Here is a 15,788-nt window from a genome sequence, read left to right as displayed (position 1 = left end):
AAGGCTTTCCCTCCCTTTTATCTTCTCTATTCATCTTCCTTCTCCTTTTTATAAACTGGCTTATGGATGGGAGAAGAATGATGTAACATGCTTATGAGACTTACACAGAATATTGGTAAGACCTTTCCGGGCTCTGATGGACAGAACTGAAAAGCGACGTGAGCTAGATAAATTGAAGTGTTGGCCTGAGTGAAAGGGTGTGTGATTCAATGAGGGGAGATGCATTTCACCTGAGAAAGAGGCACATATTTGATTAACAGAAAATGTAAAAGGAGTGATGAGTTGACAATGTGGAGAGGAGACCAAGGGCATCACAACATGGCCTGTCAGTTAAGAAGCCAGGGATGTATTCTGGAAACTCAGAAGGAAAAATGCATTTTGAGATTCCTGAGCAGGCAGATGGGTGGGAGGAAAACCTGTGTACAGAGGAGACCAGCCTCCACAGAACAGGAGGGCAGAAGTGGTAGAGAAAGAAGAGGTAGACACAACTGATGATGGACCTTCAGCGTGAGCCTAAGTAATTGCTCAGTTCAGTACTTAGTGGTGAGGGCAAGCTAATACAAGACACACGATTTCACCTGACCTACAACGTGGATGTGCACAGAGAATGTAGCTTCTTTATTCTGTCTTGGGGCTCCTGCCTAAGTCTCTATTCTCTCATTATCAGGATAAGATGAGCTTCTGGTTCTAGCCAGTTTAAACCTAAGCTTAAACGGATGTTTCCAAGGACCTGATTAAGTACTTATTCTCTCTTGAATCAAGAGGCCGACGCTCTCAAAAGCCTGCAGCTTCCTCACCCCTTCCTTCTTTTCCTACAATGATGTCTGGGTGGCCTCAAAGCCAAGGGGAAAATTGGACTTCTAGGGCCCAGTCCCCAGGTGATGCTCGCTGCCTGCCTGGTTGCTGGCATCAGATCTGGGCTTGGGGCAGTGGTACCCCAGGGATCCGCCTTTCCCTCTTAGGTTGGCCAGAGCCTGGTGTTGCTCTGCAGGCAGCCCAGGCTATCCTTCCCCGCTGTGGATGAGAAGTCCCAGGCCTTGGGCCCACAGTCCCTCTGGTTTTTTCACCCCAGGCCTTTTGTGAGGTCACCTCTCCCTGTCATGGACACTCACAGTGGCTCTTAACACAGATGAAACACAGTAACTGGGGACAGCTTGGGAAGCTAAGCCTCCAGGTGTCTTGCTCCCAGGGCCACAGCCCAGGTCTTTTGGCAGAGGGGTGAGGGTTGTGAGGCGATCTCCTAACAGAGCAGAGGCAAGCTGCTCTCGGTGTTGACTATTCACTCCTGTTTCCACTTATCTAACCCACCTCAGCTCTTCTGAAGAAGAACTCAGAGAAAGCAGATGGTGAGGCAAGTCTACTGAACTCTGCCCTTCTCTGTCTGATTCCACCACTTCCCTAGAAACCACATCGGATGGGTCCTGGCTCTGCCTCATTAACAAGCTGGGCCCTCTTCTCTACCTGTTAGACCTCCAGGGCCACCATCCTAGGTACTGCTTGATAGGCTAAAGAAATGATTCAAGGAATTTAGAGAAGTCTCCTCTCAAGTTAATAGTGTGATCTCCCAAGTTTTTGTCTTGCTGCATAATCCTTTCTTGTGTGCAAGATAGTATTTCTGAAATATTCTTCTATTCCTTCTGTACCAGATACGAAGGACCACTCAGACAGATGTCTTGATCAAAGGTCTTTTGCCTACTCAGAAAGGCAAAAGAAAAATGCACATGAATAATTTCATTATACTCGGTTCTTGATCAGGAGTAAGACTTAAAGGCGAAAGAATGAAATGAACACTGATTGTCTTCCACATGACAGGCATGATGTATTATCTCACTGAATTCTCACAGCAGTCCTGGAAGATAAATTCTGTCCCAGTAATTTTACAGAACGGTCAACTGTGTGTTAAAGAAGTAAAAGCAATTTGCCCAGAGTCACAGGATTGGTAATTTACAAACCCAGAATTTGAATCTTAGTGCTTGTAACAGAAAAACTTATGCTGCTTTCACTATACCCCACAAATTACATAATTTGCTGCATTTTTATTGAATCTACTATATCGCCAATAATAGGCTGGCTGCTCCAATACTGTATATTCCACTAAGAAAGAAACACACAACCATGACACACCATTTATTTTTTTAGGACAGATCCTGATTTCTGAGACATAAAAATGTGAGAAAAAAAAAAAACGTGCATTTTAGCATGAATGAAATCTGGTAGGCATGGTTTAAAGATGACCTGAATGGCTGTGTACAGTCTGAACCAAAACAAAAACCCTGGGTAAGGAAAGATGAGGAAAACGTTGCCACAGTCACTCAGCTATCAAGAAACAGATGCGTGAGTAAAGAACAGAGCTTTGTGAAATTGGAAGGCAAAGCGAACTTCTAAGAAACACTGTGGCAGGTGAATCAACAGGAACAGTACATTGTAAAGGGTGAAGAATGTATTATGAGCCAAGATTTTAAAGTCTGGAAGATTGGGAAATAGTAGAAATTGAGAAAGTGGGTTCCATTTAGACATTTTAGCATTCAAAAAATATAATTATCTTCACGTACTCCAGAGAAGAGACAGCTGGAGATGCTGATATGGGGCTCACTCACACACAGGCACCAGCTTGAGAAGATGAATAATTAGGGTCTAGGGATGGGAAAAAAAAAAAAAAAAAAAAACTAGTGAAGCAGTCTGGCCCTGCCCTGCCAAAGGAAACAGGAAGAGATGGAACCTTAAGCAAAGAAGAGGGGGATAAATTCTAGACCAAAATGGCCTCAGGAGGCACTTCACCAGTCATAAGCCTCTGTCCCTCTGTTGCTTTCAGGTGGTCCCAGTGTCACTGAGAGATTGAAAGCAGCTTTGATGAGCTCCTCCTGCTGGCTGGAGCTGCGGGCCTTACTCCCACTTCCCTGACAGGGTGAAGACAAAGTGCTGGGCCAAGACAGAAGTTCCTGCTCTGAGACCAAGCTGTCACACTTAAAGCAAGGGCTTATCAAGGCATTTTTTAAAAGCTCTATGTAGCAAAGTTGCAAAAGGTAGCAAATTGCATCCACCAAGACAAGGACTGTTCATCTAATATTGAGAAATAAACTTTCTTTGAAATCAAGACAGGCGGGTGACAGAAAGGCTTAAGTTTTAAGACAGCAGGCAGATGAACTGTTTGACCATAACTCTTAGGCTGTTGCCTAAGACAACACCACCCCCTGAAAGGAGCTGAGGGCAGGGAAGGGCAGTGAGGCACTCTGTGCTCTGGGAAATCTGGCAGAATTGGCCTTCAGATAGATATTTTCAGAAGAAAATTTTTATGAGTCTGGATTTTTGCATCTTTTCATACTTAGAAAATCGCTAAAACCGTATCTGTTCCTTGTGACGAGCAGCAACCTTCTACCAAGATGTGAGTTTGGTTGCAGGTACTCACTCCCGCCTGCCACACCTCAGCCACACATACTGACCTCCCCCTTCTTACTCCTCAGAACAATTTTTCAGAGCTCAGAGAGGCTGTCTCCCAGGCTATAATCCTCAGTAAGACACCAAAATAAACGTGACTCACAGCTTTTACATTGTGGATTTGTTTGTTTTCAGCTGACACTGCTAAGGCAATGGCCAAAAGTGATCAAATAAAAAGTTACTAATTTGACTAGCGAAAAATTATTTTCTTAGTCATTATCTGGATTTTAACACGTAGAAATGAGTTTTCATTCTCATCACAGCTTCTCTAATTAAGTCTCATCACTTGCCTCAGGATGCCTGGCAGTCACACTCTCATCTCTGCTGGCATGGCCTCACCCTGATGCCACTCCCATCTAGAACTTCAGAGTCCAGCACAGGAGCCGCCAGCCACACATGGCTCTTGGGCACTGGCCAGTCAGAATCAGGATGGGCTGTGAGTGGAAAACACACACTGGACTTTGAAGACTTGGTATGACAAAAAAAATGTAAAATACCTCACTCATAATTTTTATATTGATTACATGTTTGAATATTATTTTATTTTTTGTCTTTTTTTTTTTGCCATTTCTTGGGCCACTCCTGCAGCAAATGAGGTTCCCCAGGCTAGGGGTTCAATTGGAGCTGTAGTCACTGGCCTACACCATAGCTCACAGCAACACCGGATCCTTAACCCACTGAGCTAGGCCAGGGATTGAACTCTCAACCTCATCGTTCCCAGTAGGACTCGTTAACCACTGAGCCACAATGGGAACTCCCTGAATACTATTTTAAAAATTGAAGTAGCGTTGTGTTTAGGTGTACAACAAAATGATTCAGTTATATATATTTTTTCATATTTTCTAATATGTTATTACAAGATACTGACTATAGTTCCCTTTGCTATATAGTAGGTCATTGTTGTTTATCTATTAAAATCTGTTTCCTTCTACTTTTTAAAATGCAGTTAGTATGGAGTTCCTGTCATGGCTCGGTGGTTAACAAACCCAACTAAGATCCATGAGGATGCAGGTTCGATCCCTGGCCTCTCTCAGTGGGTTAAGAAGCCAGCGCTGCCATGAGCTGTGGTGTGGTGTAGGTTGGCAGCTAGAGCTCCAATTCGACACCTAGCCTGGGAACTTCCATGTGCTGCAGGTGTGGCCCTGAAAAGCAAAATAAAATAAAATGTGGTTAATAGAAATTTAATTGCATTTGTGGCTTGTATCTGTGACTCACATTATACGTCTTTTGCATAGCACTGGTCTAAACTCTCAGCTTCTGGGCCTTATTCATTTACTTTAATCAGCCAACATTTATTATGTATATGAGTCAGGAACTCTAAAAAAGGCTGGTAATAGTAAGATATGAATAATATGACTTCTGACCTCTCTGCGGTCCCACTTAGCAGGGGAAGGACATTTTAAAAGTAATAAACAATATATCAAATGCTATTAAAGATTAGGAATAATGTACCATGGAATCTTAAAAGAAGCAAGTTCACTATTTCTTTCTTTTTTTTTTGTCTTTTGTTGTTGTTGTTGTTGTTGCTATTTCTTGGGCCGCTCCCGCGGCATATGGAGGTTCCCAGGCTAGGGGTTGAATCGGAGCTGTAGCCACCGGCCTATGCCAGAGCCACAGCAACGCGGGATCCGAGCCGAGTCTGCAACCTACACCACAGCTCACGGCAACGCCGGATCGTTAACCCACTGAGCAAGGGCAGGGACCGAACCCGCAACCTCATGGTTCCTAGTCGGATTCGTTAACCACTGTGCCACGACAGGAACTCCCAAGTTCACTATTTCTTAATAAGTAGAACATTTTCTAGTCACTGGCATGGTGGACAATTTAGGAGCTCCCCACACAGAGGGCAGGGGGGTATGAAGACTCAGGGAGAGGGAAGAACCTGTTTGGGGAGTCCGGTGTAGATTAGCGAGGCCAAGACAAGCTGCCACTGGGGGAGGAGACAGACAGGACTTCAGTGGCAGATGGGGGTGGAAAAAGGGAACCTCGCATGCCCTGCCAAGTGCAGATGTACCTTGTAGATAAGAGATTTGTATTTCAGAGATACCACTGCAGCAGTATGATGGTGGGTGGTTAGAGGGATTGATGTTGGGGGGGAGGAGGAGAGAGAGGAAGGCAGACAGACCAGCAGGACATCTATTGCATTAATGAAGACGATGGTAATACAAACTTGAGAAAACGGGACAGGTTTCAGAAATATTTAAGAAGGTAGGATCTGTGGGTCATTGGGATTTACTGGGCATAAAAGGTGAAGAAAAAGGAACAAGCTTATGAACCTTGGTGACTAATGATGAGGTGAGAGAAATACTAGATGCTCACTAAAAATGTTCAAAGTCGGAAGTATCCTTAAAGAATGACAACTGAGTTGAGTGGCTGGACTTAAATGAAAATTGCAGAGTTCCTGTCGTGGCTCAGTGGTTAATCCGACTAGGAACCATGAGGTTGCGGGTTCGATCCCTGGCCTTGCTCAGTGGGTTAAGGATCCGGTGTTGCCATGAGCTGTGGTGTAGGTTGCAGACGCTGCTCGGATCCTGCGTTGCTGTGGTTGTGGTTTGGGCCAGTGGCTACAGCTCCGATTCGACCCCTAGCCTGGGAACCTCCATATGCCGTGAGATCGGCCCAAGAAAATGGCAAAAAGGCAAAAAAAACCCAAAAACCAAAAAACAAACAAAACCAAACAACCAAAAAAAGAAAATTGCTTCCCAAAGGGAGCAGAGGCTAAGTGCCTCAGTCAAGTACCCGCTTCAGGGGTTCCTGTTCGGGGTACGAGTGGGGGTGGGACAGATAGCTAAGAGTTCAAGGAGTAGAAGGGAGATATTTGGGAACCAGAAAAGACTTCTTCGAAAGCTAGGCCTTGAGCTAAATTGTGAAGGGCAGATGGTAGAGGAGAAGGGCTATTTCTGATAAGAGGGGAGAATTGAAATAGATACAGCGCATGAGATTTTAAAGCCAAGAATAAGGAATCAGCAAGATGTGCAGCGAGGATGGCCTGACTGGTGTGGAGGGTTGATGTTGCGAAGAATGGCAGAGGATGTTGGAGAGACGGCTGGGATCATATTGCAAAGGGACCCCACAGGCAGCAGGGAGCCATGACAAGATTTTAAGCAAAGGAATGGACCAACATGACATGAAGTGCGGTTACTCTAGAAAAACCCGAGTAGAAGGATGGTGTAGGCAGTTCGGCTTGACACACTTTTACTAAACCCAGTAAATGTCAAATATTCTTCCAGGCCCTGGAGACTTCAAAATAAGAGAGAACTCATCTCTTCCTCAAGACTTGCAACCTCCTGAGGGTAAGCTGAGAACAAGATAAGTTAGGATCCTCTTAGTTCATCTAATGTTTTTGAAGCAGTGAGGGTTACGTCAGGGTCTCGGCAGTGAAAATGGAGAGGAAACATCTCAAAGGAAAGTCGGATGACCTTTGTGCATGTAATTACAAGCCCTTTACTTACTAGGTCCTTAGCTGCCTTTGCCCCAGTTTGTCTTTATTTTTCCCTGTTTATTCCCTTGTTCTTCCTTTCTACCCGCTTCTCTCTCTGCAGCCAAAGGCCCTTACTGAACATTGGCAAATCAAATAATATCCTATTTAAACACACTGTCTTTCTGAGTCTTGCGTATTTTCTGCTCTGAGTAGGCTTGACATTATTTCCATTCAGTGTTTCCATCTCTGAACAACCAACTACATATATTACCATAGAATTAGTTAAAGTTCACATAGGCTGGTGCATTTTCATTAAAGCTCTTAGGTTAAATGAAAAAAAATAAAGGCATTACTAGAAAACAGTCTGCCAGATAGGCACAGAGTTAAAAACACATGGTCCATAACCTGCTGAGCCCCAACAGGAACTCCTTGGGTGAACCTCTTAAATGTAAATCACATCATGTCACTCTTTTCCTTCTTACTTAGTAAGATTCTAAATCCTTAATCTTAGTGCATTAGATCCTGTATGATCCGCCTTTGAGGTCATCTACAATTATTTCTCTTTTCTCAACTCCACCTCCATGTGGCTTCTTACTGTTCCTAGAATATTCTAAATACTTTCCCAGCCCAGACCTTCCTGGTTGCCTCAGGCTGGAAATCTCCTCCCAGAACAGCTGTGTGATGTGCTCCACCACTTTGTGCAAATCTCTACTCAAAATCTGTCTTAATACTGAGTCCTTCTCTGACCACCTGGCATTCCCTACCTCCCTTTATCGTGTGTCAGTTGTCTTAAAAGCATGTACTCCATAAGATACATCTATTGCCACTGGAATTTACCATTTACTGTCTGCCCCTCTGACTGATATTGGAGGGTCCTCAGGAAGAAGGTCTGATTGTTTTTTTCCTCTATTCCCAGCACTTGGAATGCTGGCATGTTGCTGATTTTTGTTGTCGTTGTTGTCGTACCCACAGCATGTGAAAGTTTCCTGGCCAGGGATGAAACATGAGCCACTGCAGTGACAATGCTGCATCCTTCACCATTAGGCCACCAGGAAACTGCAACAAATATTTCTTGAATGAGCTGGCTGATTGGGAGTTATAGGACTTTAGTGGAGCAGAGGACCTGGCATAAATTGGGAGGAACAAGACAATCAGAGAATGATTCTTTAAGCAAGTAATGTTTGGGCTGAGATGCCAATCATTCAAATCATTCTTACAGAGTTTAACTACATGCTAGGCACTATTCTAGGATCAGGAATGTAGTCATGAAGGCAGACGAATCCCTATTCTTGTGGAACTTACAGTGTAGTGGGAGCAAGGACAAGAAGCGAGCTAAAAATGAGTAAACAAGAAAAATATCCACCCTTGACACACGCTATACACCGGGGTGATGTAAAAGCGAGCACACGTAAGTGGTTAGAGTGGGTCATTAGGAAGCTTCTCTAAGAAGTGACATTTCAGTGGAAACTTGAAGGATGGTAAGAAAGTACCCACGTGAAGAAGAAGGAGTGAGCATTCCTACAGAAAGAAGAGCCAGGGCAAAATCCTTACATGGGGAGGAGTTTGCAGTTCAAAGCACCCAATGGTGGTCACACAGCTGAAGAGAAGAGGGCGAGGAAAGGAGGGACATGACCTACGATCAGACAGGAAGAGTGACTGGGAAGCAGGGGAAGAACCAGACTGAAAAGCACTGTAGGAGGTGAGGGCAGTGAAGGCAAGAAGGCATGAGACAGATGGGCATGTCCGAATATTTTGAGGAAATGCATTTTTCCTGGGTCCAGTGCATGGGTAAACTGGTGTTTCCATGAAGCTTTGGGCACGTTTTGCTGAAGCTGAGAGAGAGCCATCTCACTAGTAAACACAGACAGATCTATAATCAACCTATCAGAAAAGATTATACTAAATAAGCATATTCTTAGATTTGGATACTATATACTTGAGCTTAGAAGATGGGAAGTAAATGCAATTTCACCTGTTTTATTCTAAACACAACCTCAGAGGGGTAAGCTGTCACCAGCCCCATTTTAGACACTGAACTGAAGGACCAGTGGGCAGGTTAAGTTACTCACAGTCAGGAGCTGGGGTTCAATTCCATGTCATACTTTACGCAGTGCTGTTTCTGCCACTGTCTAGTAGCTCACAGACTGATTCAATACTGCTTGGAATGATCTTTGCCATCAATTTATTCTACAGACCTTGCCTCTTACAGTTTCCCTTTGGCCTTATCTGTCCTGTGCCTACTTATAATTTTACAAAATATTTCTTTTTTCCCCCTCAACTAATCCTCATCAATATCATGTTTTAGTGCTGTAGCTCAACCTTCTACTGACAAAAGTGAGGCAAACCCAAACACACACAAACAGGGGATTAATATTCTAGGACACATTTCTTTATAGTAACTGAATCCCTAAGGAATGTCAACGTCTTTGGTAATCTTGACATATTACAATTTTTATAATAGCTGAGACCTTGTTATCAGCGGAAACAGATTCCTTGAAGAAGGCAGTGCTGACTTAACAACAAGGAATGTAAGTTCATAATTTTTCAAGTCAAACAGTGACTTATGAGTAACTATTCAACATGTGTCATAATGGCTTGATGCCGACCGATACTGTGCATTGAGATTGAAGTCATTTTGAGTCTGTTATTTTAGATCTCATATTAAAAGGCCTTAATGAAATATTTACAGTTGACCCTTGAATAACACAGACTTGAACTGTGTAAGTCCACCCACGTGTGCATGTTTTTCAATAGTAAATACTACAGTACGAAATGATCTATGGTTGGCTGAACCTGCAAAAATGGAGGGCCTGTAGATACAGAGGGATGACTACAAGGTTATATGTGGATTTTCAACTGTGCAGAGGTTCAGCACACTAACCCACACCATAGTTCAAGGGTCAACTGCATTCAGGAGGAAACAAACGAGGGGAAATGTTCTTCCATTAACAATGGCACATTTTGCACTCTTCCACCACAAACCTCTGGTCCATTTTCCTCAATGTAAACAGGTAGTTATGTTAACACTGGAGATTTAAGAGGTTCATTGCAAAGGAAGGTGAGAAACTTTGACTAAATGCTGCTATCTGTTGCAGGAACCAATTCAAAATGTTTTGGATGTCTTAAGATATGCCCAGTGCCTTCGAGTACTTTTCTGTTAGGTGACCAAATCAATGATGTCTACAAATGCCAGAATGACACACACAGTTACTGTCTCTCGAAAGGCTACTGATTTTTTTTTTTTTTTTGGTGAATGGTAAATCCCAACATATTTGGGAAAAAGGATATTCTACAATGTGAATAAAAACTAAAAGTTAAGATAGAAGGCTAGGTCTGGCCAAGCTGCTAAAAAGAAACATTTGTGAGAAAGTTGGCCCCAATTTTAAGATGTAGAATATTTCCAGAGATACTAGCTTAAAGGCAGGTGCCCAGAAACCTTCCCCTTTCTGATATTAGTGGAGATTATTAATGACTAAATAGTTCATTTCCATTTTCTGATGTCTCTTTTCACCAGAAAATGAAATGAAATGAAGGAAATGCTTAAAGAAATGAATTTGGGGTCAGGTAGGGGGCTCAGAACTTGTCTTTTCTAACATTCAAGTTGTGACAAGACACAAATATTAGCTATTTAATTGACATAATTAGATATTAGTTATTTAATTGACATAATTAAACATGAAATTTATATCAGAGTTACCTGAAATTCTAATCCATAGTTTTCTCTGCAGAATTCTCTCAGTTTAGGATACACATTTTCTCTTAGTGCCTGTCTTTCTGCTCCCGTGTCTGTGGTAGAAAAGCAAACACACAGAAAGTGAGTTATGTCCACATATGTACATATTTCTAGACAAAAAGCTTACAAATAAATATTAACATTAATATCAAGTTGGGGTGCTGCACTGTGGAGTGATGGGCTATCTGCCGGAGGGGACTTGCTCTCAACAGAGCAGGGGACCTGAGACCCTCTACCAAGCATGCAGGATGGATGGGAGCCCCTCTCTAAGTTCTGTGGGTGCTGGTAGATCTGGAAATTAGCAGTTAATTCTTCATACCCACCTAGGCCCTCACTTGGAGCCTGTACATAGACACAACCCCACCGTCTTTGGAAGAAGTAGAAGGAAAAGTTGTAGGACTCTCAGCTATTTCATCCTCATTAAGTGTAAACAACCCACGCACACTGATTAGTTCTTGATTTTCCCCAAACACCCAGACTTTATTTCCTAAAGTATTCAGAAATAATGCTACTTTTACAAGATTCAGTCCAGCTTCTATGCAGTTGGCACAACAGGAGAGAGAAACTGGGGAAGCCAACATCCCAAATAGCAGATTCCTCACATGGTAGACTGGCCTGGCCAGTGGCTTAACATCTTCCACCCTGGGTTTAGGGACCTGTTACATCAGAGAGGGGATTGTTTTACATGTGCCACAGTGTATAAAAGCTTTGAAATAAATATATGTGTATATACACATGTAATGTATATGTATATCTATAGGTATGTAATATACATGTGTGTAAATATATGTATATGTGTGTGTGTATATATACATATATATATTTTGGCCATGTCTGTGACAATGGTGGATTCTCAACCCACTGAGCCATCAGAGAACTCATATATATATATACACACACACACACACACATATATATATATATATTACACGTCATTAAAAAATATAACAGAGAACCTAAAACCAGAAGTGGTGCAGAATATGTATGTATTTGATGCTGAATGTTTTTCACAGAAAGGGATTCCAGAGCCACCTGTGCTGAACGATGAGCTGCTTCAATGATAACGCTGCTGTAAGATGCTTACAGGCTGTTCCTCACTGAACTAACTTAAGAGGAGAAGCAGAGCTTTTTAAAAATTAGGTTAATGTGTTATCTCACATAAAGTACCTTTTGCTAAATGTACCTCAATCCCAGCCGTAACTAGGAAACATCTGCATACCACACTTCTTCCTAAGGAACCAATTTGAAAGACTGTCCTTGTTATGCTCAAGCACATCTGTCCATACAAATTCAACCATATGCCATGTTGACCTACTCTCCTTTCCTACTGTTTTCAAGCCTGCTTTGAGATGTAAACAACCAACCTCCAGAGTCTGAGATGCAGAAGCAGCCTGACAGAGGGATAGGAACCCGTGTTTACATGGGAGCCAAAGAGTCAACACCAACCAGATCTTCCAGGTTACCCTGGGATTCAACAAGAAGGGTCTTTTCCCACCGCAGATCCCACAGCGACCGAATCCACGGCAAGAGGAGGAGCGTCACCTGAGCAGCGCCCGAGTGCCGTGACAGCACTTGGAGGCAGTGGACTAAGCTTTTACATGATTTATATAATCTTGGGATCAGATGGCCATCCTCCCTCACCCCATTTTACAGGCTGAAAACACAAACTTCTCAGTAAAGCTGATAACATTCAATCTCTCTAAAAGGGGCTACAGATGTTTAAAACCCAAATAACAAAGACACTTTAAAAATGAAGACATGCTACCAGATGCGGAATTTGGGAACAGATTAAACAAAGATTATTGGTAAGATATTCTAAAAAAATAATATTCAAGTAATATGAAAAAATTAAGATGAGCAGAAACTTCTTTAAAAATATTTTAACTCTTATTACTGGGTACTGAAACCCGAATGTGCAATAGGAGGCTAAGACAGAAATACAGTATAACATTTACTGGGTGCTTACTGTAGACTAGTATTGTGCTAAATATTTCTGTGTGTTATTTCCTTAGTCACTTCTGTCAATGACCCTATGAAAGAAAATTATTAGTTCACTTTTTTTTTTAAATAAGTGGAGACAAATATAAAGGAGTTAAGAGTCATGCCTGAGGTCGTATGACCATTAAGTTGGAGAACTTGGATTTGACTCTAGCAAGCCAAATGCTATCCTTTGTTCTAGCTGTGGAAAATAAGCAACTGTGCAAAGAATCAGTCTTTGAAAATGATGAATAATGTCCACAAACGGTTAAGGGATGTTGGGGTCCTAGTATTTACGAAACAAAAAAATCTGAGTTATCTGTGCCAGATTTTTCCCTTTCTGTAATACACCACCCCCCCAGTAGCCAACCCATTAATAAGTTATCTTGCTCCATCTGCCCAAACACATCCTGAATTTACTTCTTTGCATCTCTGGTACAAGACCAAGCTCATCTCTCATCTGGACTCTGTCCTTCTATTTCCACACTTGCCCCCATCAATTCATTCTCCACGAAGGGAGCAGTTGAGACTGATCTTGTAAAAATGTAAATTGGATCACATCCCTCTCTTCAGCAGCTCTTTATGGAACTAGGAATGAAATCCACACTCCTTTCGATCTTCTCTCCCTCATCTCTTCCCACTTGCCCTGTTCAGGTCACCCCAGCAGCAATGGTGTTCATTTGGTTCCTGGACTACATTCTCACTGGCGGCCTTTGCTCTAGCTGTGACTTCCTCCTGGTATGCTTAGTCCTGTGATCACCTCATGGCATCTCCTGCCATTCAAAAGTGTCAGCTTTAATGCCACCTCCTCAGGGAGGCCTTCCGAACCCTCCAGCTACAGAACCACTATCACACCACCTTATTTTTATATTTTTGTCTTTCTGCCATTTTTAGGGCCGCTCCCACGGCATATGGAGGTTCCCAGTTTAGGGGTCTAATCAGAGCTGTAGCCGCCGGCCTACACCAGAGCCACAGCAACACGGGATCCGAACCTCGTCTGTGACCTACACCACAGCTCATGGCAATGCCGGATCCTTAAACCACTGAGCGAGGCCAGGGATCGAGCCCACAACCTTGTGGTTCCTAGTCAGATTCGTTAACCACTGAGCCACAACGGGAACTCCATACCACCTTCTTTAAATCCTTTGCATACTTGAGAGTTCCCATCATGGCACAGCAGAAACGAATCCAACTAGGAACCATGAGGTTTCGGGTTTGATCCTTGGCCTCGCTCAGTGGGTTAAGGATCCGGCGTTGTTGTGAGCTGTGGTGTAGGCCACAGATGTGGCTTGGATCTGGCGTTGCGGTGGCTCTGGCATTGCTGTGGCTCTGGCGTAAGCTGGCGGCTACAGTTCTGATTAGACTTTTAGCCTAGGAACCTCCGTAAGCTGCAGGTGTGGCCCTAAAAGGACAAAAGACAAAAAAAATTTTTTTCCTACTCTTCATCACTACTGATGACGTTTGTTTACTCTCTGTCTCTGTCACTACCATGTGAGCTCAGTGAGACTCAGAACCTTCTTCCTTCTCTTTTGTGGCTGCATTCCCAGGGATTCAAGTCACCCACACATGCACCAGCGATAAAAATGAGCTGAAAGGCAGTGCTTCTCTGCAATTATCTCCAGAAAGAGAAAGGCTTCCTACATTACAATATGTCAGTGGTTGGGTAGAGAATCAAGACTGTGAAATTCTGGGAAATATATGATAGGGTTAGGAAGTTGGCTTCATGAAGTAAGTGAATGAACCCAACTACTGATTTCTGGTTTCTATGTTTCCGGTAAAAGAGTAATATATTTTATCAAATTATGCTGAACCTTTTTAAAAAATGTGAGGAAAGTGTATGACAGGCATTCTGTTATTACAAAAATGACTCAGATTTTCCCATATTTGTGTTAATGCAGGATGATTGGCTCTGGAAATGGAAAAGTAATTAAAATAGAATGGATTAATTATGATGGGTGACAGATAAGCCAGCTTAATTATATTAAAAACCTGATTCATACTGACAGCAAACCTAGATGGTTGGCAATTAAAAAAAACACTAGAATGTCCTGGATAGGAAAAGTTAAGTCACAGAATGTCACATATAAAAAGGGACTTCTTAAAAAAGAGTAGATCAAGACAAGGTATGTCATCATTTATTCTTTACAGTCATTTCATCCATTTGCATCTGCCCAGCTCTCAATGCTTTGAAAAGATGCATTAACACTCTGGTAGCACCAGTAGGTTTTTGAAGAGTTGCTTTCTAAATAATTCCTCTATGATTTCTGAGTTAATGATGGTGTCTGTGCAGTATCTGAATTATCGACACAAAGAACATTACTTAGGGGAGAATTATCAGTCAATATCATTATATCCCACTTCAAGCAGGGCTTAGAATTCCAACTTTTTATTAAAAATAAGAGTGCCAAATATGAACACTATTGTACATGGAATGGACGGTCAACAGGGATCTCTACCCAATATTATGGGATAACCTGTATGGGAGAAGACTCGGAAAAGAATGGATATGTGTCTGTGTATAACTGAATCACTTTGTTGTATAGCAGAAATTATCACAACATTGTAAATCAATGACATTCCAATAAAACTTGAAAAAATAAGAGTGCCCAAGTGACCATGTTGGATTGGAACCTCTTACTGCCCCTGCCTCACCCAAACTGCAGAGCATGGACATCAGTCACTTCCTTCTTGGCATATCAGAAAACATAGTTAGGATCCACTCCCAGCTGTCATTCCAGTCTGGCTTCCCAAGTCTCTGTATGTTTGCTCTTGCCTGGATTCTTCCTTTCTATCTGGCCCCTTAGCCAGTGAATCATGTGGACATTCTACCTCATTTTTTGTTGCTGTTTGGTTTGATTTCTTGTTTGGGAGCTTCCCAGAGCTGCCTCTTCTCCATGCTCTCCAAGTCCTCTGCATGCCTGACCAGCTACACTCACCATTCCTTATTTTAATATTACCAAATCCTGTCAATTTTATCATAAACATCTTTTTAATTTGGCTGCTCCTTTTTTTTTTTGGCTCCCCTCTATTTTTGTACCATCTCTCAACCCTTAAGAGTCCAAGAGCCTCCTACTTGATTGATTTGTTATCTGCCTCCCCTCATAGTCTTATGCTCTACAGAGATAAATTCTAAGACAAAAGTGAAAACTAGTTTGATCATTAAAGACCTTGGTTGGCATCTGGTGGCCCAGAGGATAAAGGCCAGAGTGTTTAGCAGGTGTA

At 42.5% G+C, this 15,788-nt stretch overlaps 1 protein-coding gene across 2 annotated transcripts in view; it reads right to left on the bottom strand.

Moving 5' to 3' along the window:
• The window catches only part of LOC125137777 (NACHT and WD repeat domain-containing protein 2-like), a 110,539-nt gene that overhangs the window by 19,844 nt on the left and 74,907 nt on the right, over positions 1-15,788 (bottom strand). For both annotated transcript variants that reach the window (XM_047798826.1, XM_047798827.1), the window contains exon 2: positions 10,554-10,642. In XM_047798826.1, coding sequence (XP_047654782.1) covers positions 10,554-10,642 — 89 coding nt within the window. The remainder of the gene's footprint in view (positions 1-10,553; positions 10,643-15,788) is intronic.

The sequence above is a fragment of the Phacochoerus africanus genome, chromosome 10 (genome assembly GCF_016906955.1).
Source record: "Phacochoerus africanus isolate WHEZ1 chromosome 10, ROS_Pafr_v1, whole genome shotgun sequence".
NCBI lineage: Eukaryota > Metazoa > Chordata > Mammalia > Artiodactyla > Suidae > Phacochoerus > Phacochoerus africanus.
Note: the sequence above shows the minus strand (reverse complement) of the source record. Positions and strands in the feature narration are given on the sequence as shown.